This window comes from Oratosquilla oratoria, chromosome 2 (assembly GCF_046742065.1).
Source record: "Oratosquilla oratoria isolate Oo_2021 chromosome 2, ASM4674206v1, whole genome shotgun sequence".
Classification (NCBI taxonomy): Eukaryota; Metazoa; Arthropoda; class Malacostraca; order Stomatopoda; family Squillidae; genus Oratosquilla; species Oratosquilla oratoria.
This window is the reverse complement of record NC_134778.1, coordinates 59,630,890-59,655,354: the sequence shown is the minus strand read 5'-3', so window position 1 is coordinate 59,655,354 and position 24,465 is coordinate 59,630,890. Positions and strand designations below refer to the sequence as shown.

Genomic DNA, 24,465 nt, shown 5'->3' with positions numbered 1-24,465 from the left:
TCGTACTAGTTATGGAAATAAAGTTTATTTTGATCTATTACCAATATTCTACTTGAAAATTTATTTTGAAAATATCATTTCCGGCAAAAACGAGATAAATCGTCTTCCTTTTTTTTATTGTCTTTTCCCCAACTTTAGAATGAAAAGGGAAGTTATACACTTATTTTACTCTTTTTTTATATCTTATTCTACAATTGATAATCCAGGATTTCCAGTGAATGGGAAGCATGGTAGTGGAGAGAGCATGTTTTGTTCCGACACGTCATGTCGACACCAATGTCATAAATCCTCCTACTCTTCACTTGAGAAAGAATAGGCATCAGATGAATTTGCACTCTCATCTGATGTATCCAAGCTTCTAACTGAAGCTTCTTATTCTCATCTTCTGAGCTCGACATCTGGGCATAATTCATAAAAAAAGTGAGTGTATGTACGCAAAAGCAACGAGTCTACTTCCTTTGACTGATAACTTATCACTAACTAATGTACCCCAAGGCGGGAGACACAGCTACCAGACTTATTTTTCACCGAGTATACTCGTTCAGCTGAGAATGGCCTTAATTCAACGATTATACTCGTCTATGTCTGTTTTTTAAAAATTGTGTTTGGACGAGTTTACTCGTTGCACTGAAAAAGAAAAATTGGGTCAAGACGAGTTTACTTGTCCTTGCCGGGTAAGGGGTTACATGCGTTCTTTGTTTATGTGAGGATTCGGGCATATTCCCAAAAGAAGTTTATTTATTTATTTATTTTGCTTAACAGTACAAAATTGGACAACTGTTCCTAAACAAAATAATAGTAGTGTACTTAAACTAAGATTCCTGTAAAATACAGATAGAAAATATTACACGACAGCAAATCGTTGTACAATGTGTCACTGACGTTTGTTTACATTCAGGCAGACTCTGTCAGAACACAGTAGTCAACCAACGATTTTGTGATGTGGCTTATGTGTTTCTGGTGAGATATGTTTAATGTTGTGTCTTGAATGATGGTGTACATCATTTTCGTCGCAAATGCGTACTTTTCAAGCAATTATTGAAATCATGCACTTTTGCCTAAATCTCCTCCCCAACGATCTGGGGGGACCTGTGGGAAATCGGGGTTTTTGGGTGGGGAGCACTAATAAATTGAGTAATGGGCGCTGCAAATCAGGTATAAAATGAACAAGAACACATAAAAAAAGACATAAAAAACATAAATTTCACATTTGAGGGCCAGAGTGTGGTCGGCTAACACGAGCGGTAGCCATGTTTGTATACCAACGATTCTAAATATTTCTCGTTATATCCGCTACATTTAGCGAAGGCCACTCCACCTGCGCAGTAATTGCTAACCGTAAACTAACGTAACCTAACTGTTAGGTTAGGATAGGTTAAGTTTGCTTAGGTTATGTTAGGTTACGTTAGGTTAGGTTACGTTATGTTTGGTTAGGTTAGGTTATGTTTGTTTAGGTTAGGTTTGCTTAGGTTACGTTTCATTAGGTTAGGTTAGCTTAGATTAAGTTATGTTACGTTAGGTTTGGTTAGGTCAGGTTATGTTAGGTTTGGTTAGGTTAGGTTATGTTAGGTTACGTTCGGTTAGGTTAGATTAGGTTCAGTTAGGTTAGGTTTGCTTAGGTTAAGTTACGTTAGGTTAGGTTATGTTAGGTTATGTTAGGACAGGTTAGTTTAAGGTTAGCAACTCTTGCACGGGTTCAGTGGCCTTCACTAAATGTAGTGGATATAGCAAGAAATATTTCAAATCGTTGGTGAACAAACATGGCTACCGCTCGCGTTAGCCGACCACACTCTGGACCTCAAAGGTGAAATTTATGGTTTTTTTTTATATTTTAAATGTGTTCTTGTTCATTTTATACCTGTTTTGCAACGCGCATTACTCGATTTATTAGTGCTCCCCACCCAAAAACCCCGATTTCCCACAGGTCCCCCCAGATCGTTGGGGAGATGTAGGCATAAGTGCATAACTTCAATAATTAATTACTTGAAAAGTACGCATTTGCGACGGAAATGATGTACACCATCATTTGATACACAAAATATCTCACCAGAAACTCATAAGCCACATCACAAAATCATTGGTTGGGTGAAACTATGAACTGACCAATAATTTTTATGACAGTCGCATACAGGACTTGAACCCACTGCTTTCGGTCACCATAAGATTACCTTCACAAAGCCTTTACCCACTCCACCATAGAGACTGTAAAAGCCTGGAAACCTGGAATCGATCTGATTCCCAAGGCTTTTATAGTCTTTGTGGTGGAGTGGGTAAAGGCTCTGTAAAGGTAAGCTTACAGTGACAGAAAGCAGTGGGTTCAAATCCTGTATGTGATTGTCATCAAAATTATCCGATTAATGTCGCTGTCACTAGTGAATTTCTCTCATAGTTTGGTAGTTTGATATATTCATAGCAGATGCATGTTGAAGCCTAAAAACCACTTTTGACATGTGTTTTAGGCTTAAGAACATGGGTTGAAAATTAAATATTTTATAATGGCTTGTAGTTTTAACAGCATGAACACTCATGGCATTATTACTTCTAGAAGGTCCCTAGATATGGAAGAACACAAATTAGGCAATGGAGCTGAATTTGTCATTAAAACTGACATTTGATTTATTAAGTTAATGGAAACATAAGGAGTTTGTTTCTTGTACTTGTCAAATGAAGAGACCCCGAGAAGTAAAACATTATGCTGTCCATATGTTTACTGCTGACCTCGTCTGTGGATTAAGAACTGATGTACATTATTGAAAGCTAAACCTTTGCCCTGAGCTAACCTAACCACAACTAACTCAGGTGTACCCTGAAAAGGATGCAGTTCTACATTTTTTTTTCTTAACAACGGTAAAATTCCATAATCATATAAGCACTGATATTTAATACAAAACTTGCATTGTCCAATAGCTCCTAACCTAATGTAACCATTCCAAAGAAAAAGTGCATAATTGAAATGGAAAAAAAAAAAAAAAAAGTGAAAAATGCATTTGTATGTTACTGGAACAGAACAGAAAATCATGTATTAGTATTGGGAAACTATTATAATTGTTCCTTTGAGTTTCATTGACTAGAAGCCTGTGGCTTTATTGTAGTTAACAATTTTCTAAGGGCACCATCATAGATTGCTCTAGGAAGAAAATTTTGGCAGTTCATTATTTACACCTGTCCTTTGATTTAACAGACAAAAGGAGGGGAAGATTGATCTAGTGAATATAATAGATTCAGCATATTTATTGTGACTTAATATCAGGCTTAGCAAGGATTGTGAGGATAGGTTCTTGATATGCCTTGATTGTATAGTTGGGTGGAAAAGGAACTTCAATGTAAGTCATTAGATTTTGTCCATTGCCTCTGAAATAGGGATCTTTTAAGTCAAAGGTCAAGTCTATTAATGTGGGTCTATTTCTATGTCACAAATTATGTAAAGGAGAAGCAGTTACCAGTTGTCATTTTTTACCATGTGAACCAATGGAGGGAAGATGGTTGAACCTGGGCCGAAAGAACACTACATAGAAAACAAAATCCTTCTAATAGGACATTGTATGAAAATGTTGGGAACACAATTCTATGCCAAAACCCTAAGCAACACACATTCTTCACACAACACCTCACAAGCACTGCTGACAGAATGCAACAAAAACTACACCAGCAGCATATTACTCAAACATCTACCACAACCTACCACCAAACCACACAAAACATCTACGCATAAACATATTCACATCGAGATTACTAATCAATCCTTTTAAGAAAGACCACCAAACTCAATACTACAACTACCCCCAAGATACAAGTTCCACATAATTTTTATTATGGCAAATGCCTCTGACCCCATGGCAACTGGCAACAATCTCTTGCCTTCCTATAGTTCTCTCACTGCTGCCTGGATTGACTGAGTTCATGGTTGTGTCTATAAAAGAATGTGTATGAATATAAATTTAATTTTCACTTGTGTAATCTTTGTACTTTACAGATGTCAGCCCCAGTGTTAAGTTATCGAAAACGAGGATGGTTGTGTATGTCATTGCAGAAGCAGAACCAGGAGACCCTGCTGAAGATGGCAGTTCTCTCACTGGCTGCTCTCCTCTGTAAATATCTCATTTAGAATTATTTTTGTTTGTTGAAATGTGGCATACCTTTTTGAGTACATGTTGGAATTAAATATATATACATACATACATATATACCAAAGGCTTTTTTCCCCCCTTACATGGGAGATAGCCAAAAGACAAAAGCATAGAAACCACTCCCACCCATTCCATCCCCTACATACTCCACTACCCTCTTCCCTCCCTCTTATTTTGGCACTTGCTGGATGATGGGTCATCCCTACATCTTGTCCACTGCCCTGGGTCAAAAGTATTGTCACAAGACACAGCACATCCACAGCAAGGCTGTCCCCCAACCCCTTGTTACTGTCCTGTACCATTTCTCTGAATATTCATTAACTTTTTTTGCCTACCCTGTGGTGGGGGAAAAGAATGCTGCCACCAAGTCGTATGAGGCGACAAAAAAATGGGACAGAGATAGGACAAGGAATCCTGCTACCTGTAGCCCCAAAGGGGACATTCCTAAAAAAAAAAAAAAAAAAAAAAAAAAAAAAAAAATTAAAGGCATAAGAGGGTATAGGAATTTTCCAACCAGTACCCGAAGGTTCAGGTCTTTTAATGTGTATGGATGTGGTACAGATGAGAGTAAAAGGGAAGAGATAGGCAGTATGTTTGTGAGAAGAAAGATGGATATGTTGGCATTGAGTGAAACTAAGTTGAAAGGGAGGGGCGAGTGTGAGTTTGAGAGTGTAGTTGGGAGGTTCTCAGGAGTGAAGAGAGGACGAGGGAAAGAAGGGGTGGCTATACTAGTAAGTGAAGAGATAGGTAAGCATCTAGTGGAGTTATGGCATCACAGATTACTCTGCTACGCATAGGGGGTTAGCGTAACGAGTGCCCTCTTTTCTGGATTACGTAACGTAAACAACGCGGGGTTAAGGATCCACGGAGTGCTCGTCGCTAACGTTTATTGGCAATAGAAAACACGACTTTCTCATCTTCACACAACAGATGCTGCCATTGAAACCATGGCAGCAGACAGTAATTGGGAGGAAGAGTAGAAGTAGTAGATGAAAAACAAGTAGGCCGCGAAGGGAGCGGGTATACAACTGAAGGCGTTTCAAACCACACTGGCTGGAGGCGTGACGTGACATCACACCACCGCAACCGGTTCTCACACACCTTCTTAAGTCTAATTCTTAAAGTGAACATTGTACAAATAATGAGATGCTATCTTGCAGCACAGCTTGCAGACAACTTACAACGATAGTATTCTTAAGCAGACGAAGCTTCTGCTCGCAGCATACTTAAATTAAACATTACGAAAAACAAACTTGAAAACCTCTTCCGAGGGGAAACGAGCCTTACGACAAAAAGATATGTAAACATGGGGATACACGGACGTATAAAAAAGCCCCGTTACCTCTCGTAACGGCACACTCCCTTCCTAATTTTCTAGGGGGAAAATTACCAAATCTATTGACCTAGCAACACAAGCTCAGAAATGGGTCTTACATATTCATGGGCTTTGTTGTTTACCACAACTCTTACTTGGACCTTCCTGACTAAATCATCCTTGCCAGGGAATACTTTGTTTACAATACCCAAGGGCCACTGTCCTTGGGGACACTCTTGATTTTTTACCAACACTACATCATCCACCTTTACATTTGGAGAGGAATTGACCCACTTTCTTCTGGGTTGCAAAGAGGAAAGATACTCTTTCTTCCATCTCTTCCAGAATTCCTCAGCAAGGTGATGGACATGCTTCCATTGAGATTTGTATACTGCCTTAATATCTATCTCTTCAGGAAGAGTTACAGGAATATCAGTTTTCTGAGTGAGAAGGATGGACGGAGACAAAATGAAAGGACTACTAGGGTCCGAGGAAACAGGAACTAAAGGTCTGGAATTCACGATCTTACATACTTCTGCAAAGAAGGTTACTAACACCTCATGTGTTAATGCCTTGGGGTGATGGTTAGTCAGTATCACATTCATGATGTTGCGGACTATCCCCACCATACGCTCCCATGCTCCACCCATGTGAGAAGCATGAGGAGGGTTAAACAACCAAGTGCAACCTTGACTTGACAAGAAACTATTGACATCACCACCTTCATCGGTAATGGCAAGCAAGTTCAGTGCTTTGACAGCACCTACAAAGTTCGTGCCTCTGTCAGAACGCATCATCTTAACTGGGCCACGAATACAGATGAATCTCTTTAAGGCATTAATGAAGGAAGAAGTACTCAATTCTTCTACAGTCTCTATGTGGATAGCTCTGGAAACAAGACAGGTGAACAGAACGCCCCATCTTTTACTTTCGAGGAAGGAACTTCTAGTGCGCCGAGTTTTTATATGCCAGGGGCCAAAAAGGTCAACTCCTACATAGGAAAATGGCGGATTGGGAGTAAGTCTATCGACGGGTAAGTCTCCCATCTTCTGAACACACACCTTACCTCTTACCCTTCTACAGGTGACGCATTTGGAAATGACCTTAGAAATGGTACGTTTCCCTCCCAAAATCCAGAAACCACCTGTACGGACGGCTCCTTCTGTAATCACTCTCCCTTGGTGGTGCACTGTCTCATGGTAGTGACGGATCAACAACAAGCCTAAATGGGATTCCTTTGGAATAATAATAGGCCTTGCAAGCATACCCAGTACATCACCGCCTTCACTCAACCTGCCTCCTACACGAAGTAGGCCCTTCTGGTCTAAATAAGGAGACAGAGATGCAATGGGACTGGAAGGAGGTAAACAAACTTCACCTTGCAATTTAGTCATGGCAGACGAGAAATAATCCTTTTGGTATGTCTGAACAATGAAATCAGCTGCATCTTCTAGTTGATCGGGTGACTTATGTTTGTTGCACATATGCCAACCTGAACAACACTTGTTACCTTGTTTGAAAGAACGGGCTATATGCTTAAGGAGAGCTACCGCTCTTACAAGTCTCCTCCAACAGGAGAAATTAGAGAACCTCTGAGCTAATGACGCAATTGCAGGCTCTACATTGCTTTTGTTTGCACTAACAAGGGGTTCAGACTCAATTGTGTAGTCTGATACCTTCTTTATCTGTCTCAGGGCTTACAAGAGGAAAACTTCCACTGGTGGATACAACATCCTCAAATAAGCTTGAGGGACCTGACAACCAATCACTCTGATTTAGGTCGGTTATTTCAAGACCACGGGTAGCCAGGTCTGCTGGATTACAATCTGTAGGTACATAATGCCATTGGTTAGGTTCGGTGGACGACCTAATGTGGTCTACTCTGTTACTCACGTAGACATGAAATCTACGCCTTTCATTATGAATATAGCCCAAGACAATCATGCTGTCAGAATAGAAATGTCTTGCGTCTAAGGGTTTGTCCAAGCAATCCGAGATGGAATTGCTGAGATTAACTGCCATCACTGCAGCACACAACTCTAACCTGGGAATAGTATGACCATGGTTGGGAGCTACTTTAGCTTGTCCCCTCACAAAACACACCTGGTAGCTTTTGGTATCACTGAAAACCTTAAGATATGATACAGCTCCTACTGCTACTCTGGAAGCATCTGAAAAGGTATGAAGCTCTATCCTGTGAGCTTGAGACAAAGAAATACTAGCAAACTGACGATTGATGCTTATGTCCTTGAGGTCCCTTAAGGACGTTAGCCATCTGGACCATTTGGTATGGATCTTAGCTGGTATGGGTTCATCCCAACCACACTTTAGATTGGTTATCTCTCTTAGGAGTAGTTTTCCCACTATTATTACTGGAGCTAAGAATCCCATGGGGTCAAACAGACTATTTACAACAGACAGTATCCCTCTTTTTGTCGAAGGCTTGTCTGAATCCATGAACTTATAGACGAAAACGTCTCTTTGGATGTCCCATAAGAGGCCCAGGCTAGACTGCATAGGCATAGAGTCAGAAGTTAGGTTCAGCTCCTGAAGGTTATCGGCCAGCTCACTGGTGGCAAACTTTTCCAGCACTTCCTTACTGTTGGAAGTGATCTTGTGCAAGCGCAGGCGTCCTCCTTCTTGGAGTGCTGACTTAGAGTCTTGGATTAACTTGTAAGCAGTCTCCGCATCTGGCAGAGATGCTAACCCATCATCCACGTAGAAATTGTTCTCTATGAAATAGCGAACTTCAGGAGAGGCATCTTCTACAGACTTACGCAAGCCATAGGTGGCAATGGCGGGAGATGGCGTGTTCCCAAAAACGTGAACAGTCATCCTATACTCAATCAACCTTTCATCAGGGTCATTATTCTTGTACCAGAAGAATCTGAGGTAATCTCTTTGCTCAGTCTTCACTTTGAAATTGTAGAACATCTGTTCTACATCAGCTGCCACTGCTACAGCTTCCTGACGGAAACGTAGAAGAATCCCGAGAATACTGTTTGTCATATCAGGACCTGACATCAGCATATCATTTAGGGAGAACTCTCTGGATTTGGCAGAAGAGTCGAACACAACCCTGATCTTGTCAGGTTTCTTAGGGTGGTACACCCCGAACAATGGAAGATACCAGCACTTCTGATCAGACTTCAATGGTGGTGCAACCTCAGCATGCCCACGATCTAACATCTTTTGCATGAAGGCCATCATATGCTGACGTTTTTCAGGCTTTGTGCTGAGGCTACGATGGAGAGACAGTGTGCGGTGCCACACAAAGTCTCTATTATTACTGGTGGCTACAACATTGGGACGGAAAGGCAGTGGCGCGACCCAATGACCACTTTGATCCTTGCGGAACTCTGAGTTCATAACATCCAAGAACTTCCTGTCTTCAATCGACAGGGCGGCCTTGTCATCATCTTTGGTTACCTTGAATAAATCATCCTTTAGTTCAGAAACATGAATCTGGTTACCACATGGTGCGACTATAGAGGGACGTCTATCATGTACAAAGGATGTTTTGAAACTGCTAATGACAGGAGGCCTACAAGTGCCATGGAGACACACTTCCCCAATGATTGCCCAACCCAGACTGGTCTGTTGAGCTAGAGGGGCATTGACAGGTCCAATTCTCTGGTCAAAAACACATCTCGACCAATGATGAGTAGAATCTCAGCTTCAGACCAGAGGTGGAATACATTCGGCGGGGGTGGGTATCTCTTCTCTTACATTGTCGCATTCCACTAACTGAGGGATATGTACCTCTTGTGAGTTATGCCAAGACACGATGGTGTAATTTTTGGTGGTGCGCCCAGAAGCGCCCGTTACACCTGCACAGGTAGCTAGACGATATGAAACCCGTTTGCTCAGCTTGTCAAACAAATCGAAAAACTCAGACCTTGCTAAAGAGCAATTGCACTGATCGTCTAGGATGGCATAACACCACACTCCGAGCTCTGGCTTACTTTCAGGATAGACCTTTACCAAGAAGGTCTTGGCGCAGGACTTACTCGTGGAAGTGGGGTTACTGCATATCAAGGTACATTTGGAATTGACCGCAGCATCCTCCCCTCCCTGAGTCTTTACTACGGGGGTAAGAACATTTGGAAGCGGCACTTGATTGACTACAGGGGAGCGAGGTGTTTTATCTTGAGCAACCTCCCTTCCATGCTGTGTAACCGCTTGAGTCGAACTCCTCTTCGACCTGGGTTCATCGTGATGTAAGGCAGTCACATGAGTATGGGCCTTACAGAGTTTGCAGAAAGTTCTCTCTTTGCAGCTGGAAGGAGGATGGTTACCTTTGCAACATCTGTTGCACACTCCTTTATCGTTTAAGAAAACCTTCCTCTCGCTCACTGACATGGTGCGAAAAGCCCTGCAGAAATCCAAATGGTGTAAGTAGGAATCATGGTAGACGCAAAAATCTCCCTTTTCTGCCTTTCTTTGCTCGGTAGGACTAGCGGCGCCAACAGACCTGTCAGCGCCCGTGGTCGTCTTACTGCCACTGGACAACATGGTGTCAGTCTTCTTCACACGTACTTGAGGAAACTTAGAGGGAGGTGGCTTCTCTGGTTTCACAAAACCATCGGCTCCAAGGCTTTGATAAGAGAAACATGGATCATTCTCGACCCTTGCCATCTCCTTCACAAACTCAATGAAGAAGGAGAAAGGTGGGTACGGCACACCGTGAGCAGTCTTGTAGTTCATGGCTCTGCCAGTCCACGCTCTCTGTATACAGGGTGGAAGTTTTGCGACAATGGGATTGATGCCTGACGAGGCGTCATAATATGCAAACAGTGTACTGTATACAGGGTTAGCCTTCAAGGCTTCTATCTGGTACAGAATGTCACACAGGTCGTATAACCTTAAGGTGTCTCTAGGTGAAATCCTAGAGAAGTTGGCGAGCTTCTTTTTAATTGAAGTCTCAATGATCGAAGGGGCAGCAAACCTGTCATCCAAGCGCTCCCAAATTCTACTGCACGCCAGGATTGGATTCTTGGCATTTGAGTTTCTAGTTGTACGGGCCCATTCTTTAGACTCAGGACCTAGGTACTTAACTAACAGGTCTATTTCCTCCTTACATGAGGTGCCTAACTCTTGCACGACTTCCTTGAAACTCTCTTTCCAAACAGCATAATCTTCCGCAGTATCATCAAACGTAGACAGCCTGCTAAGAAGTAAATCCTTCCGCAAGAAGAACTTGCTCAAATCGGCAGAATTGGAGGTTGTCCCCAATCTAGGAGATGCACTCCGAGGAGGTTTTACTACAGGTGGTGACGCATAAGAAACATGGTTAGCAACAGGTTGCTGCGCAGGTTGCACAGACCTCACCTTTACCTTTTCGATACGAGGTTCAAAACTGAATGGAACATTGTTAGCAGGCTGTGAGTTAACTCTGAAATCAGAACAGGGCTTGAAAACAGGGCTTTCAGGATTCAAGCCTACCGGATCCTTCTGACTAGCGGAAACTTCAACTATACCACCCTGTTGCTCCACATATAGTTGGGTGCGGGTAGCGACTGTACCTTTTAATTGGTCCCAGTCACTGCATGTTTCCCAATCATCGTCGGCTCCTAAATGCCTAAGTTCGGCTTCGGCTTCTTCCAACTCCTTTTGCTGTGTCATAACTTTGAACTTGGTCTGCAATTCAGCCTTCTCTTGCATAAGCTGACCCTCCCGTTCGGCAAACTTGACTCTGATACGAGCGGTCTCCACCTTGGCTCGTTGCTTCCTTGCAACACTAACACTGGTGCTACTGGAACGACCTGACCTAACCGACCTTCTTGAACTGCCCTTCATGGAAGGGGGCATACAAAACTCAGAGTGGTCGACGAGGGATAAAGGAACTTGATTGGACTTCGGGTCATCTTGTAAAAACGGTTCAGTGTGGTGTTCCTCTTCCGTGACTTCAACTGAGGAAGAGGAAGCATAGTTACTGATTACCTGACGAAAAGATGCCTGAAAATCCCTGTCTTCGTGCTTCACTGATTCAGCACGAGCCAGACTTTCTGAAGTACGTTCACGCATTAAGAATTCCAGATACCTTTTTACAGTATCCTGGTACACAGCATGGGCCTTATACAACCAAGGACTATGATTCGGTTCTTCCAATAAGGCTTGTACTCGTTCTCTACTCGCCCTTACCCTCTCTTCATGCTGATCAGACGCTCTCTGAAAAGCCTCTTGCCCTTCAGCCGTGAGGACTCTGACCCTACCGGAGACGGGTCCTTCATCTATACTGTGGTTGGAAGACATATTGCCAAGCGAGAGAAACAGTAAGAGACAAGACAGTAATATGATAAAGAAGACAAGGAAAACTCGAACTTAATCGAAAACCACGGAGTACGTTACCACACTCCTAACTATACGACTATTTGAGGTAGACAACAACAGATTAAACCCTACATTTGGTTCAATCTAAAAATGCACATTAGTCGCATGCTTATATTAACATATGACAGGAGTTTAGGCAAGGTAGCTTGCCTTCAAAGGAAAACCCATGCTTACATAAATACGATGGGTTTGTTATGTAAACAAACATTAGAAACCGCAACCATACATTGTTGCCACATCACACTCGCGCGCCGATACGATTACTAAGACGACACAAGATCACTACACTTTGGCGCCACTACACTTAACTTGCGCCATTACACTTAACTTGCGCCACTACACTAAGCATACACACGCAACTTATGCCAGGAAGGCGGCACATCAAGTTCATGTGGTGACGACGAGGAGAATCTAGATGTGGCAACGGCGTGCAGGGCGTGGTCTGGCCATATCCTCAAGATGGACTTGGCATACTGCATGGCTAACTTTTAACTCCTTCGCAGCGGCTCTTTTCATTCACCTCTTCACGAAAGCGATTTTCTTGGCAGAGAGCGCCAATGGCCATCGTTTTTTCATTATGGCTTCACAGATTACTCTGCTACGCATAGGGGGTTAGCGTAACGAGTGCCCTCTTTTCTGGATTACGTAACGTAAACAACGCGGGGTTAAGGATCCACGGAGTGCTCGTCGCTAACGTTTATTGGCAATAGAAAACACGACTTTCTCATCTTCACACAACAGATGCTGCCATTGAAACCATGGCAGCAGACAGTAATTGGGAGGAAGAGTAGAAGTAGTAGATGAAAAAACGAGTAGGCCGCGAAGGGAGCGGGTATACAACTGAAGGCGTTTCAAACCACACTGGCTGGAGGCGTGACGTGACATCACACCACCGCAACCGGTTCTTACACACCTTCTTAAGTCTAATTCTTAAAGTGAACATTGTACAAATAATGAGATGCTATCTTGCAGCACAGCTTGCAGACAACTTACAACGATAGTATTCTTAAGCAGACGAAGCTTCTGCTCGCAGCATACTTAAATTAAAGCATTACGAAAAACAAACTTGAAAACCTCTTCCGAGGGGAAACGAGCCTTACGACAAAAAGATATGTAAACATGGGGATACACGGACGTATAAAAAAGCCCCGTTACCTCTCGTAACGGCACAGGAGTGGAAGGAGGTTTCTTCAATGTTAATGTGGATAAAGGTGAAGCTGGGAAGGGAAATGTGGATTTTTGTAAATGCATATGGGCCTGGTAGTGAGAAGAGCGTAGAGGAAAGGGAGGCTTTTTGGATGGATTTAAATGAGTGCATAGAGGGATTAGGGAGATCAATGTAGTTGTATTGGGAGACCATAATGCTAGGGTAGGAAATGAATCAGTAGATGGAGTGATTAGGAAGTATGGAGTTCCAGGAAAAAATCATAGTGGAGAGTTGATGGTGGAGATGTGTCTCGAAAGAGAGTTGATGATAGCAAATACAGTGTTTAGGAAGAAAGTCAAGCATAAGTACACATGGGAGAGGGTGGTGGATGGAAGGGTGGTAGATAGAGTGTTAATGGACTATATAATGGTAACCAGGAGTATAGTAGGAAGAGTTAAGGATGTACATGTTCTAAGGGGAGAGAGTGGGGGAATATCAGATCATTTTTTGGTGGAAGGTAAGTTGAGAATGGAGAATAGGTGGAGAAAGAGGAAAAGGGCAGAAGGTAGGGAGGTACTTAGAGTGAACTGCTTAAATGAGAAAGAAAAGGAGAAGGAGTATAAGAAGAAGCTGAGAGAGGAGTGGGAGGGAGTGAAGGATAGTGTAGAACTAGGAGTGGAGGAGGAATGGAGATGGTTCAAGGAGGGAGTCATAAGGTGTGCAAAGATGGTCTGAGAAAGCAAATAAGATTCTAGGACTGATTGCACAATCTTTTGATTTCAAAAGTCCATCACTCATTAACAAGCTATATAAATCATTAGTTTGTCCACATTTAGAATATGCTGTTTCCATATGGCCACCGAATCTCATTAAAGACATTGACAAACTGGAAAAAGTACAACGGCGAGCCACAAAACTGATTCCAAATATCAAAAATAAATCATACGAAAATCGACTAAAACATATGAATCTGTTTTCCCTAAAAAAGTGTAGAATCAGAGGTGACTTGATACAGGTCTTTAAAATTCTAAAGGGAATTGTCAACATCAAAAGTGACAAAATTTTCACATTGAATGAGAATCAGACAAGAAACAATGGTCTTAAACTGTCCGGAAATAGATTCAATTTGCCAACCGTGTAGTTAATGAATGGAATAAACTTCCTGCAAAGGTAGTGCAATGTAGTTCAGTTCGAAGCTTTAAGAATCATTTAGATAAACACCTAAGCAAGATGCTGTAATGATTATAATCTATTTTATATTGTTTTTGTTTTGTTATCATTTGTCTGTTTGATTTTCATTTATTATCAGTTATATGTCAATTTATCATTATTTACTATTTACCTGTTTGTTTATTATTTAACTATACCTATGCATTTATTTATGTATTTTATTTGTTATTTACATTATTATAGTTTTTATTTATTATCTTATTATTATGATTTTTTTTTTTTATCCGACCTAGATATGGACCAAAAGGCCTTCTGTCAGCATGCTCTGCCTTTGTAATCCTTTGTAAAAAACAGGAGGAAATAGAAGGAAGGGTAGTGAGTGGTGGGATGAAGCAAAGAAATGTGTAGAAGAGAAGAAGCAGGCTTTCATAGATTGGTTACAAATTATGATGAGGGAATCATTTGAAAGGTACAAAGTAAAAAGAAAAGAAGTAAAGCTTAAGGTAAAGGAGGCAAAGAGGAGAGCAGATGTGAAATGGGTTACGAGTATGACAGAAAATATTGAAAGTAATAAACAAATATTTTGGAAAGAAATTAAGAGAGGAAAAGGAGGCAAATCAAATAGAGAAAAGGAAAAAGGTGCAGATGGAGAGATGATAATACAAGAGAAGGCAGTAAGAGGAAGGTGGGTAGAGGATTTTAGGGAGCTGCTAAATGTGAAGGAGGATAAGGAGAGAAAGATAGTTGCAGTGGGAAGTGCTAAGAAAATGACCATGATGAGTGAGGAAGATGGAGCTCCAGAGAAATAAGGAAAGATGAAGTGAAGGCAGCGGTTAAAATGATGAGAGCAGGTAAGGTACCTGTGTTGGATGCCATATAGAATGTCTGAAAAAAGGAGGTACCATGATGGTGGACTGGCTAGTGAGGTTATTTAATGTTTGTTTAAGAGAGGGTAGAATACCGGAGGACTGGAGGAGTGCCTGTATAGTTCCACTTTACAAGGGAAAGGGAGACTAATATGAGTGTAGTAGTTTCAGAGGGATCAGCTTGTTAAGTGTTAATGGGAAGGCTTATGGGAGGGTCTTAATTGAGAGGATTAGGAGAAGAACAGAGGGAGTAATTGGTGAGGAACAGTGTGGGTTTAGGACAGGTAGGGGTTGTGTAGATCAGATTTTTGTGGTAAGACAGATATGTGAGAAAGCTATAGGAAAAGGTAAGGATGTATTTTGGGCTTTTATGAATCTGGAAAAGGCTTATGACAGGGTAGACAGGAAGGCATTGTGGGAAGTTTTGCAGATATATGGGATAGGAGGAAAACTGTTAAGAGCAATCAAGAGTTTTTACAGCAGGAGTAGAGCTTGTGTTACAATTAGAAATGGAGAGAGTGAGTGGTTTGAGGTAAAGGTGGGACTTCATCAGGGATGTGTTATGTCACCCTGGCTCTTCAATTTATACATGGATGGGGTGGTGTGAGAGGTGAATGCAAGAGTAGTGGGTCAGGGATTGGAAATGGTTAAAGAAAATGGAGAAAAGTGGGAGATAAGCCAATTGTTGTTTGCTGACGACTCTGCGTTTGTGGCAGGATCAGAGGAGGGATTGAGGAAGTTAGTGACAGAGTTTGGGAAGGTATGTGAAAGAAGGAAGTTGAAGATAAATGTGAGCAAAAGTAAGGTGATGAGATGTACAAGGGGAGAAAGTGGCAGCAGACTGGAAGTGAATATTAAGGGAGAGAGACTGGAGGAAGTGGATAGTTTTTGATACTTGGGTGCGAATGTGGCAGGAAAGGGAGGAGTAGGGGTGGAGATAGAATGTAGATTGACAGAAGTGAGTAAATGCCTTGGTGGATTAAAAAGTGTAATGAGAAATAGACATCTGGGAATGTATGCTTAGAGGAGATTGTATGAACAAGTGATTGTGCCGACAGCACTGTATGGGGCAGAAACATGGAACATAAGAGAGGAAAAGAGAAGGAGTTTGAATATGTTTGAGAAGAAATGCCGGAAAAGTATAATAGGGGTTGCTAGGCTAGAGTGAGAAATGAGGAGGTGAGGAGAAGAACAGGGGTGGAAAGGGAGTTGGGAGGTAGGGTTGATGAAAGAGTATAGGGATGGTTTGGACACATGGAAAGAATGAGTGAAAAAAGATTAGTAAAAGAGGTGTGGAAGGCAGAGGTAGAAGGAGTGAACATGAGGGGTCGACCTAGGATGAGATGGATGGATGGGGTAAAAGGGGCATCGGGAAAGAAGGGGATGTCTGTTGAGGAAGGATGGGAGAGGACAGAAAATAGGGGTGAATGTAGAAGGGTTGTGTATGGATGATGCTGTGATGCATGAGGGGGAGTGGATGGGGGATGGGAGCTGAGAAATAAATTGACACATCTCAAAGGGATTTCTCCCCATCTTCTCCTTTTCTGCATGAGGGGAGGAGGAGGTCACCGAATTAATGAAGCAGCCTTGCTGTGGATGTACTATGTGTTGCGACACTGCTTCTGACTCAGGGCAGTGGACAGGATGCAGGAATGACCCATCATCCAGGAGTTGCCAAGATAAGAGGGTAGAGGGGAGTGGAGTATGTAGGAGATGAAATGGGCAGGAGAGGTAGCCTTTGTCTTTTGGCTACTTCCCATGTAAGGGGGAAAAAAGCCTTTGGTATATGTATGAGAAAGTATTAAATGACTCCCTACACTGCTATGTTCTTATGCCATTCAGTTAATGCCTATATTATTGGTTAATATCAGCTGTTTCATTTTATTATCTATTGTACTCAGGGTCCAGGGGTGGGACTGGTGTCTACTGTCATGATTGCCATCGTGCCCGGATATATTTCAAGATCTGTGGCTGGGTCATATGGCAATGAAGGTAAGAACTTCATATCAACATTTCAATTACAGTTAAGGTTGCAGTGATCTGTAGTGTATCTGTCATATCATTGTTCAATACTTGCAGCCATAATGAGGGATTGGTAAAAGAAAGGGTTCAGTTCAAATTATCAAAAATAAAATGTGCCTGTATTCAATTCCTGTTTCAAACCTTATTGGGCAAATGCTTAAGAAATTAAATATCTTGTGATTTCCAGTGTCTTTATTACTATTTTTTTCCCTCTTGGGTGGTGTTATGCCAGAAATAGGCTGTTGTAAAATACTTCCTTTAACTAATGAAGTTTTGGATGGGTGTGGGGTTGATGTATGCTTTGACTTGACCACCCCCTTATGAAGGGGAAAAGGCCTGGTGTGTATACATGTATGATTGAAGAAGAAATTGTTCACAAAGGTGGATTAAGGGATAATTTGAAGCATAAGTAATATGTGCAATATAACCTTGCCATAGCACTAGTACATGATGTTAAGAATACTTGCTGCCTCAAAGACAAATGGAATTGAACAACATAACATGGTAGCCATGTTTAAGTCATTTGAATTTGATTAGTGCTTCACTGGTTTGCTGCTGCAATTACCAAGTTGCTAAAAAATACATGTAGGGGTCAGTAATTTAGTGACTTTGTTAGTACAAGCTTCATTATGGTGTTGCAGTGTTGCCAAGTGAAGGCCTTGTAGTTTCACTTATGTACCTGAAAAACTTGTCATGCATTCCTTTGACTGAATGATGTGAGATATTAGTGTATATATGTATATATATATATATATATATATATATATATATATATATATATATATAGATATATATATATATATATATATAGATATCAAAAGGTCTTTTCCCACAGGTAGTCAGAGGAGCATTTCATGTGTAAAAGTGCATTAATTTTTTAAAATTATTAATAAAGCAGTTTTGCTGTGGATGTGCTGTGTTTTGCTGCATTGCTTCTGACCCAGGGCAATGGACAAGATGCAGGGATGACCAGTCACCCAGGAGGAGACTGAATCAGCCTTTATCATTTCGAGAATGTCAATGCAACATTCCATACGAAACTGCCTCTGGTCATCGGAGAGGATCTTTGGCACAAACTTGGCACAGACTTTGTGGAGCTTCAGACCTTCGGTCAGAACTATCTCTACTGTGCCAATACTAATACCAACAGCTTCAGATATCATTCTCACAGATATTCAATGGTTGTGCATCACTAACCTTTGCACTTCCTCAATATTTTCCTCCTTGCGTGCACTTTTCGGTGCTCCAGATCTGGGTTCATCCTCAACCTGTTCATTTCCTTCAGAAAATCTGTTAAACCACTGATAGAATCTTGCTTGGCTCCTTTGTTTATCCCCCATAGGCCTCCTTTAACATTCCATAAGCTTCTTGTTTGGTTTTGTTAAGTTTAACACAAAATTTGATGGCGTAACATTGCTCCATGTTTCCCTGCATCTTGACAAGTGTTCACAGATCGGCAAACCGAATCAGACTGGTTCCACCACGTTCACCGCTGCACTCAGACCTATAAATATAGAAAGTTGCCAGTTAGTCATTTTATAGAATACTGTATATGTATATGTACTTCACCATGAAGTATTATTTTGATCAAATCATATTTAATGTCTCGCCTGATATTTTCTCATTACTTATTGAACATACCTCATATATTCATAAAATTCAGATTAGCCCCTCCCCAAAAGCATTATCTATATTTACAAAATTCAGGTTAATCCTAACCCTCCCTTAAAAACTTCATCTATATTGACAAAATTCAGGTTAGCCTCTCCCCAAAAACATTATCTATATTCACAAAATTCAGATTAACCTTACCCACCTAAAAGCTTCATCTGTATTTACAAATTTCAGGTTAGCCCCCCAAATTGTGATCCTGGATCTGCCTCTGCCTCCTCCTCATACATTTTGCAGAGTCCACATACAGTGCCTTTCCTTGTGGCTCCAGAGGTAGATTGTCTCTTTCTTCCTTTCCAGTGGAGGTGTGTCCAGGGCTCCAGAACCCATTCCGGATCCCCCACGTGACCAATGCCCAGTTCATGTGTGACTTCAATCTCACACTTTACCCGTTCGACGTGTAGGTAGGCATGAGGATTTTCAAATAAAGAGTCCAGTGGAGTGAGAGTGTGGGTGGAAGGGGGGGGTGTGTAAGATGGGGAGATAGGAGTTTGTGGTTTTCAGTGCATGTTTGCACAAAATGTATATGATTATATTTTGGTGTTGTAGTGATTAGTTCTTGCCACGCTCCCGGTGTAAATAAACTTTAATACTGCAAGTCGTTACTGTTCACCTTGAGAAAGGGGATCATATGTATAAGAGAAAGAGAGTATGTGCGTGTGTGTGTATGTATTTGTGTGTGAGAGATTTACCATTGTATTGGATCATATAGCTCTGAACTCTCAACTCATATATATCTATAGGTCATATCATGACCTTACATACACACACCCTAAATCCTTTCCCAAAGGGAGCAGATACCAAATTGCAGTGCTGGGATCCAAAATCAGGACTGATGATTTAGCAAACCAAGACAGTACCAATGTGTGTAGATCAGGATATACAAGCTCTGAACTCTCAACTGCCAATCATAAATCGAGCATGTGATCAAGGCCCTCTTGTGAGTCATGAATAAAATGTCAAATTGTTTGTGTTCATGAGAATAAAAAATTCAGATATGTTTATATGTGTCTGGGAAAGAAGTAACAGTAAATAAAATAACTGTAAAAGTAGTCACAGGAAATGAAGTCAATGTTCAATCATAAATATGATGGTGAGAATTTACTTTCATTTAGTAAAATGTCGCGTGAACAAGTGGTGTAGAGTCGCAAAGGGGAACAAATTGTATATATATATATGTATATATATATATATATATATATATATAGATATATATATATATATATATATATATATATATATATATATATATATATATATATATATAAAATGTTAACTGAGTTGCAAGGCACACTAGCGCAAATAAGATAATAAGCTCTGATTGAGGCGGATAATGTACCCAGTGCCACCAAGGAATTTGACCTTGGGGCTTATAGTTGCCTTCCTTCTGGACAAGCTGCACGCTCTTGTGTTTGCAGTCTTGGCTCCAACAATGAAATCCTCCTTCACTACCAAAGGAATGTCCCTGAGATGAATGTAATAGCTTCATGGAAGATATATTAAATATAGAGAAATCTGTCGTGCGCAGTACAAAAGATTTTGAAAGCAACAGGGATTTTTTTATTTTCTTTTTCTTTTTATGATTGTGATGTAAGTTGGGCCAATGGAGATTTCCCCTTATTATATAGTTATCTATTCTGAGACTTGAGATAAGAATAGGAAGTAGCAAGGGTGATGTGTCATTTGGATGATATGGTACAGGACAAGATGTACTGTCAAATAGGTCATTCGTAAATAAAAACAAAGAGGATGAATTGGGCCAAAGCCTTGATAACTGTGTGAAAGAAGAAGGTATTGAGGTGAGGAGTATGTGCCAGGAGGCATGTAGGTACAGTACTGCCAAAGTTGCCGTCTTTGCCCTATTAACTTGGATTGTTGCAGCAGATTTGTCTCTGTGTGTGTGTGATTCACCATGGTCTTGGATCACATGTTGAACTTGTGATCGACAGTTATTTCCCTCCCAGTAGAGAGCTTAGAGCTCATATGTGTGTGAGTATATGCCACGAGAGTCCCTCTGACCCAAACTAATCAGAAGCTCATTCCTTTCTTTAACTACATGCTCCCCTATATAGTCTTGACCTCTTCTGAACCTGAAGTCTTCCTAAACCCTTTTATCCAGCTTACATGAAACTCTGTGTCATTAAATAGTTATAAAACTATCTTGAGACCAAGTTTGATCCGCATAAAAAAAGTTTTGTCTTGGGCCAGACGATCTGATTCTATGAAGGTTGGAACCTTGTTTCTATAGAGTTAAATTGCATCATAACACATTCTCTCTATTTTCTTTTATTTTTGTTTTCTTTTCAGAAATGCCAGATGCTGATCAACATGGTGTCAAAGATGTCAGAGTATCTGGTCTTCTCCAACGCTTCCGCTGTCAAATATTTCAGCAATGTCATTCTGGCGGAGTATAAAGTGAGCTGAAGAGAGGGCAAAGGAGGGAGTAGGGCAGATTTACTTTCACCTATTCACTGTTTTTGAAGTCATATGCATTCTACAATACCATGGGGCTTATATTCTTTCCAGTCTCCATAATGTCATGTGCCACATTCTTCCCCAACATACCATACCCTGAGCCTCAGAGTTTCCTGCCGTTTACAATCCTCTTCCCTTCTGCAGGTGGGTCTTCCCAAGATCTACACGATGGACGTGGAGAACTTCAGCAACGTGGTGGTGGATGTGCCCCTAGCTCGCTTGCTGGGTTATGCCTTCCTCAACATCTACACGACCTCGCTGATCATCCTCATAATGGTGTACACCACCCTCTACTTCAGGATGGACATCTTTGAAGTCTGGATCATGACTGCCCTCACTGCTCTCCTCATCATAGCCACACTCTTCTTACCCAAGTCCCAGTTTTAGATTTACTAAGATTTTTAGAAAGATAAATTAAAAAAAACATGATACAACTCTGCCTACACAGTAATCAGTCTTATTGAACTATGTATTGGATTCAAAATTTTATTTTAATGGTCCGTCCTCTCCTTATATGCAAGGGGGGACGGAGAAGGGGGGGTCGCCGATTGAATGAAGCGGCCTTGCTGTGGATGTGCTGTGTCTTGCGACACTGCTTCTGACCCAGGGCAGTGGGCAGGGTGCAGGGATGACCCGTCATCCAGGAGGTGCTCAGATGAGAGGGAGGGTGGGAGGATTGTGGAGTGTATGTAGGGATGAAATGGGTGGGAGTGTTTTTATGCCTTTCCCTTTTTGGCTACCTCCCTTGTAAGGGGGAAAAAGCCTTGGTATATGTATGTATGTATGTATATATATATATATATACAGTATATATATATAAATATATATAGGTGTTGTCCAAACCATCCCTATACTCTTTCAGATAGGGTGGATGAAAGAGTATTGGGATGGTTTGGACACATGGAAAGAATGAGTGAAGAAAGACAGTAAAAGAGGTATGGAAGGCAGATGGGGTGAAAGGGGCTTTGGGGAAGAGGGGAATGTCTGTTGAGGAAGGATGGGAGAGGACAGAGGACAGGGGTGAATGGAGAATGGTTGTATATGGATGATGTTGTGATGCATGAGGTGGAATGGGTGGCGGGATGGAGGGTGAAGTAGTGTGTGTGAGAAAAATTTGACGCAGCCCAAAGTGATTTTTCCCCGTCTTCTCCTTTTCTGCATGAGGGGATTTAATGAAACGGCCTTGCTGTGGATGTGCTGTGTCTTGCGACACTGCCTCTGACCCAGGGCAGTGGACAAGATGCAGGGATGACCCGTCATGCAGGAGGTGCCAAGATAAGAGGGAGTGGAGTGTATTCAGGGATGGAGTGGGTGGGAATGGTTTTTATGCCTTTTTCTTTTTGGCTACCTCCCTTGTAAGGGGTAAAAAGCCTTTGGTATATGTATGTATGTATATATATATATATACGTATATGTGTGTGCACATATTGTTTTCTTTCTTACCTGAGGAGCAATATTTCCATTGAATCTGGATTCAGCAAAACACAATATATCTGGTTCTTTTTCCTGGAGATAGTAACATGTCTCTAATTTTGCTGACATCAGTCTGTGTTTGTGTAGGCTATATATATATATATATATATATATATATATATATATATATATATATATATATATATATATATATATATATATATATATAAACACACACATAGCTGCAGTGGGAAATGCTAAGAAAATGACCATGATGAGTGAGGAAAATGGAGAAGAAATAAGGATGAAGTGAAGGCAGTTGTTAAGATGATGAAAGCAGGTAAGGCATCTGGTCTGGATGGATACCATGCAGAATGTCTAAAAAAAGGAGGTACATTGATGGTGGACTGGCTGGTGAGGTTATTTAATGTTTGATGGAGAGAGGGTAGAGTGCCGGAGGACTGGAGGAGTGCCTGTATAGTTCCACTTTACAAGGGAGAGGGGACAAGTGTGAATGTAGTAGTTTCAGAGGGATTAGCTTGTTAAGTGTAGTTGGGAAGGCTTATGGGAGGATCTTGATTGAGAGGATTAGGAGAGGAACAGATGGAGTAACTGGTGAGGAACAGTGTGGATTTAGGACGAGTAGAGGTTGTGTAGATCAGATATTTGTGGTAAGACAGATATGTGAGAAAGCTATAGGAAAGGGGAAGGATGTTTTTTGGGGTTTTATGGATCTGGAAAAAGCTTACGACAGGGTAGACAGAAAGGCATTGTGGGAGGTTTTGCAGATATACAGGATAGGAGGAAAGCTAGGAGCTGTCAAGAGTTTTTATGAGAGTAGTAGAGCTTGTGTCAGACTTGTGTGAAAGACTAGTAAAAGAGGTATGGAAGGCAGATTTGGGGGGAGTGAACATGAAGGGACGTCCTAGGATGAGGTGGATGTCTGGGGTGAAGGGGGCTTTGGGGAAGAGGGGAATGTCTGTTGAGGAAGGACGGGAGAGGACAGAAGACAGGGATGAATGGAGAATGGTTGTATATGGATGATGTTGTGATGCATGAGGTGGAATGGGTGGGGGGATGGGGGGTGAGGTAGTATGTGTGAGCAAAATTTGACGCAGCCCGAAGGGATTTCTCCCCGTCTTCTCCTTTTATGCATGGGGGGACGGAGAGGGGGGGGTCGCCGATTTAATGAAGCGGCCTTGTTGTGGATGTGCTGTGTCTTGCGACACTGCTTCTGACCCAGGGCAGTGGACAAGATGCAGGGATGACCCGTCATCCAGGAGGTGCTAAGATAAGAGGGAGGGTGGAGGGGTGTGGAGTGTATTCAGGGATGGAATGGGTGGAAATGATTTTATGCCTTTTCCTTTTTGGCTACCTCCCTTGTAAGGGGGAAAAAGCCTTGGTATATGTATGTATGTAGTAGAGCTTGTGTCAGGATTAGAAATGGAGAGAGTGAGTGGTTCGAGGTAAAGGTGGGACTTCGTCAGGGATGCATTATGTCGGCCTGGCTGTTCAACTTGTACATGGATGGGGTAGTGCGAGAGGTAAATACAAGGGTGGTGAGTCAGGGATTGGAGATGGTTAAAGAAAATGGAGAAAAGTGGGAGGTGAGCCAGCTGTTGTTTGTGGATGACACTGTGCTTGTGGCAGGATCGGAGGAGGGACTGAGGAAGTTGGTGACAGAGTTTGGGAGAGTGTGTGAAAAAAGAAAGCTGAAGATAAATGTGGGTAAATGTGAGGTGATGAGATGTTCAAGGGGTGAAAGTGGCAGCAGACTGGAAGTGAGCATTAAGGGAGAGCGACTGGAGGAAGTAGATAGTTTTAGATACTTGGGTGCAAATGTGGCAGGAAAAGGTGGAGTGGAGGTGGAGGTAGAATGTAGATTGAGAGAAGCGAGTAAATGCCTTGGTGGATTAAAGAGTGTAA

At 41.7% G+C, this 24,465-nt stretch overlaps 1 protein-coding gene across 14 annotated transcripts; it reads left to right on the top strand.

Moving 5' to 3' along the window:
- The first annotated feature begins 249 nt into the window (after window positions 1–249).
- Window positions 250–22,679, top strand: LOC143039095 (uncharacterized). 14 transcript variants are annotated; one of them, XM_076208989.1, is made up of 8 exons: window positions 487–674; window positions 3,974–4,088; window positions 16,860–16,950; window positions 17,876–18,090; window positions 18,952–19,055; window positions 19,442–19,591; window positions 20,959–21,066; window positions 21,271–22,679. In XM_076208989.1, the coding sequence occupies exons 6-8, from the start codon at window positions 19,514–19,516 to the stop codon at window positions 21,511–21,513; spliced, it is 429 nt and encodes a 142-aa protein (XP_076065104.1). In that variant the 5' UTR covers window positions 487–674; window positions 3,974–4,088; window positions 16,860–16,950; window positions 17,876–18,090; window positions 18,952–19,055; window positions 19,442–19,513; the 3' UTR covers window positions 21,514–22,679. The 14 variants fall into 14 exon arrangements, 13 of the variants coding, with proteins under 13 accessions (XP_076065096.1, XP_076065122.1, XP_076065104.1 ...); XM_076208981.1 differs by lacking the exons at window positions 487–674; window positions 17,876–18,090 and adding an exon at window positions 250–420; XR_012967624.1 differs by lacking the exon at window positions 19,442–19,591 and having other exon boundaries at window positions 17,925–18,090; window positions 21,271–21,301.
- Window positions 22,680–24,465: the final 1,786 nt, after the last annotated feature.

Excerpts from the sequence above, each read along its gene's own strand:
- LOC143039095 (XM_076208981.1), top strand. The coding sequence starts at position 19,514 with ATGTGTGTAGATCAGGATATACAAGCTCTGAACTCTCAACTGCCAATC. Across the intron at positions 19,592-20,958 it reads CATGTGATCAAGGCCCTCTT|AAATGCCAGATGCTGATCAA; the intron begins GTGAGTCATGAA and ends TTTTCTTTTCAG. Across the intron at positions 21,067-21,270 it reads TCATTCTGGCGGAGTATAAA|GTGGGTCTTCCCAAGATCTA; the intron begins GTGAGCTGAAGA and ends TCCCTTCTGCAG.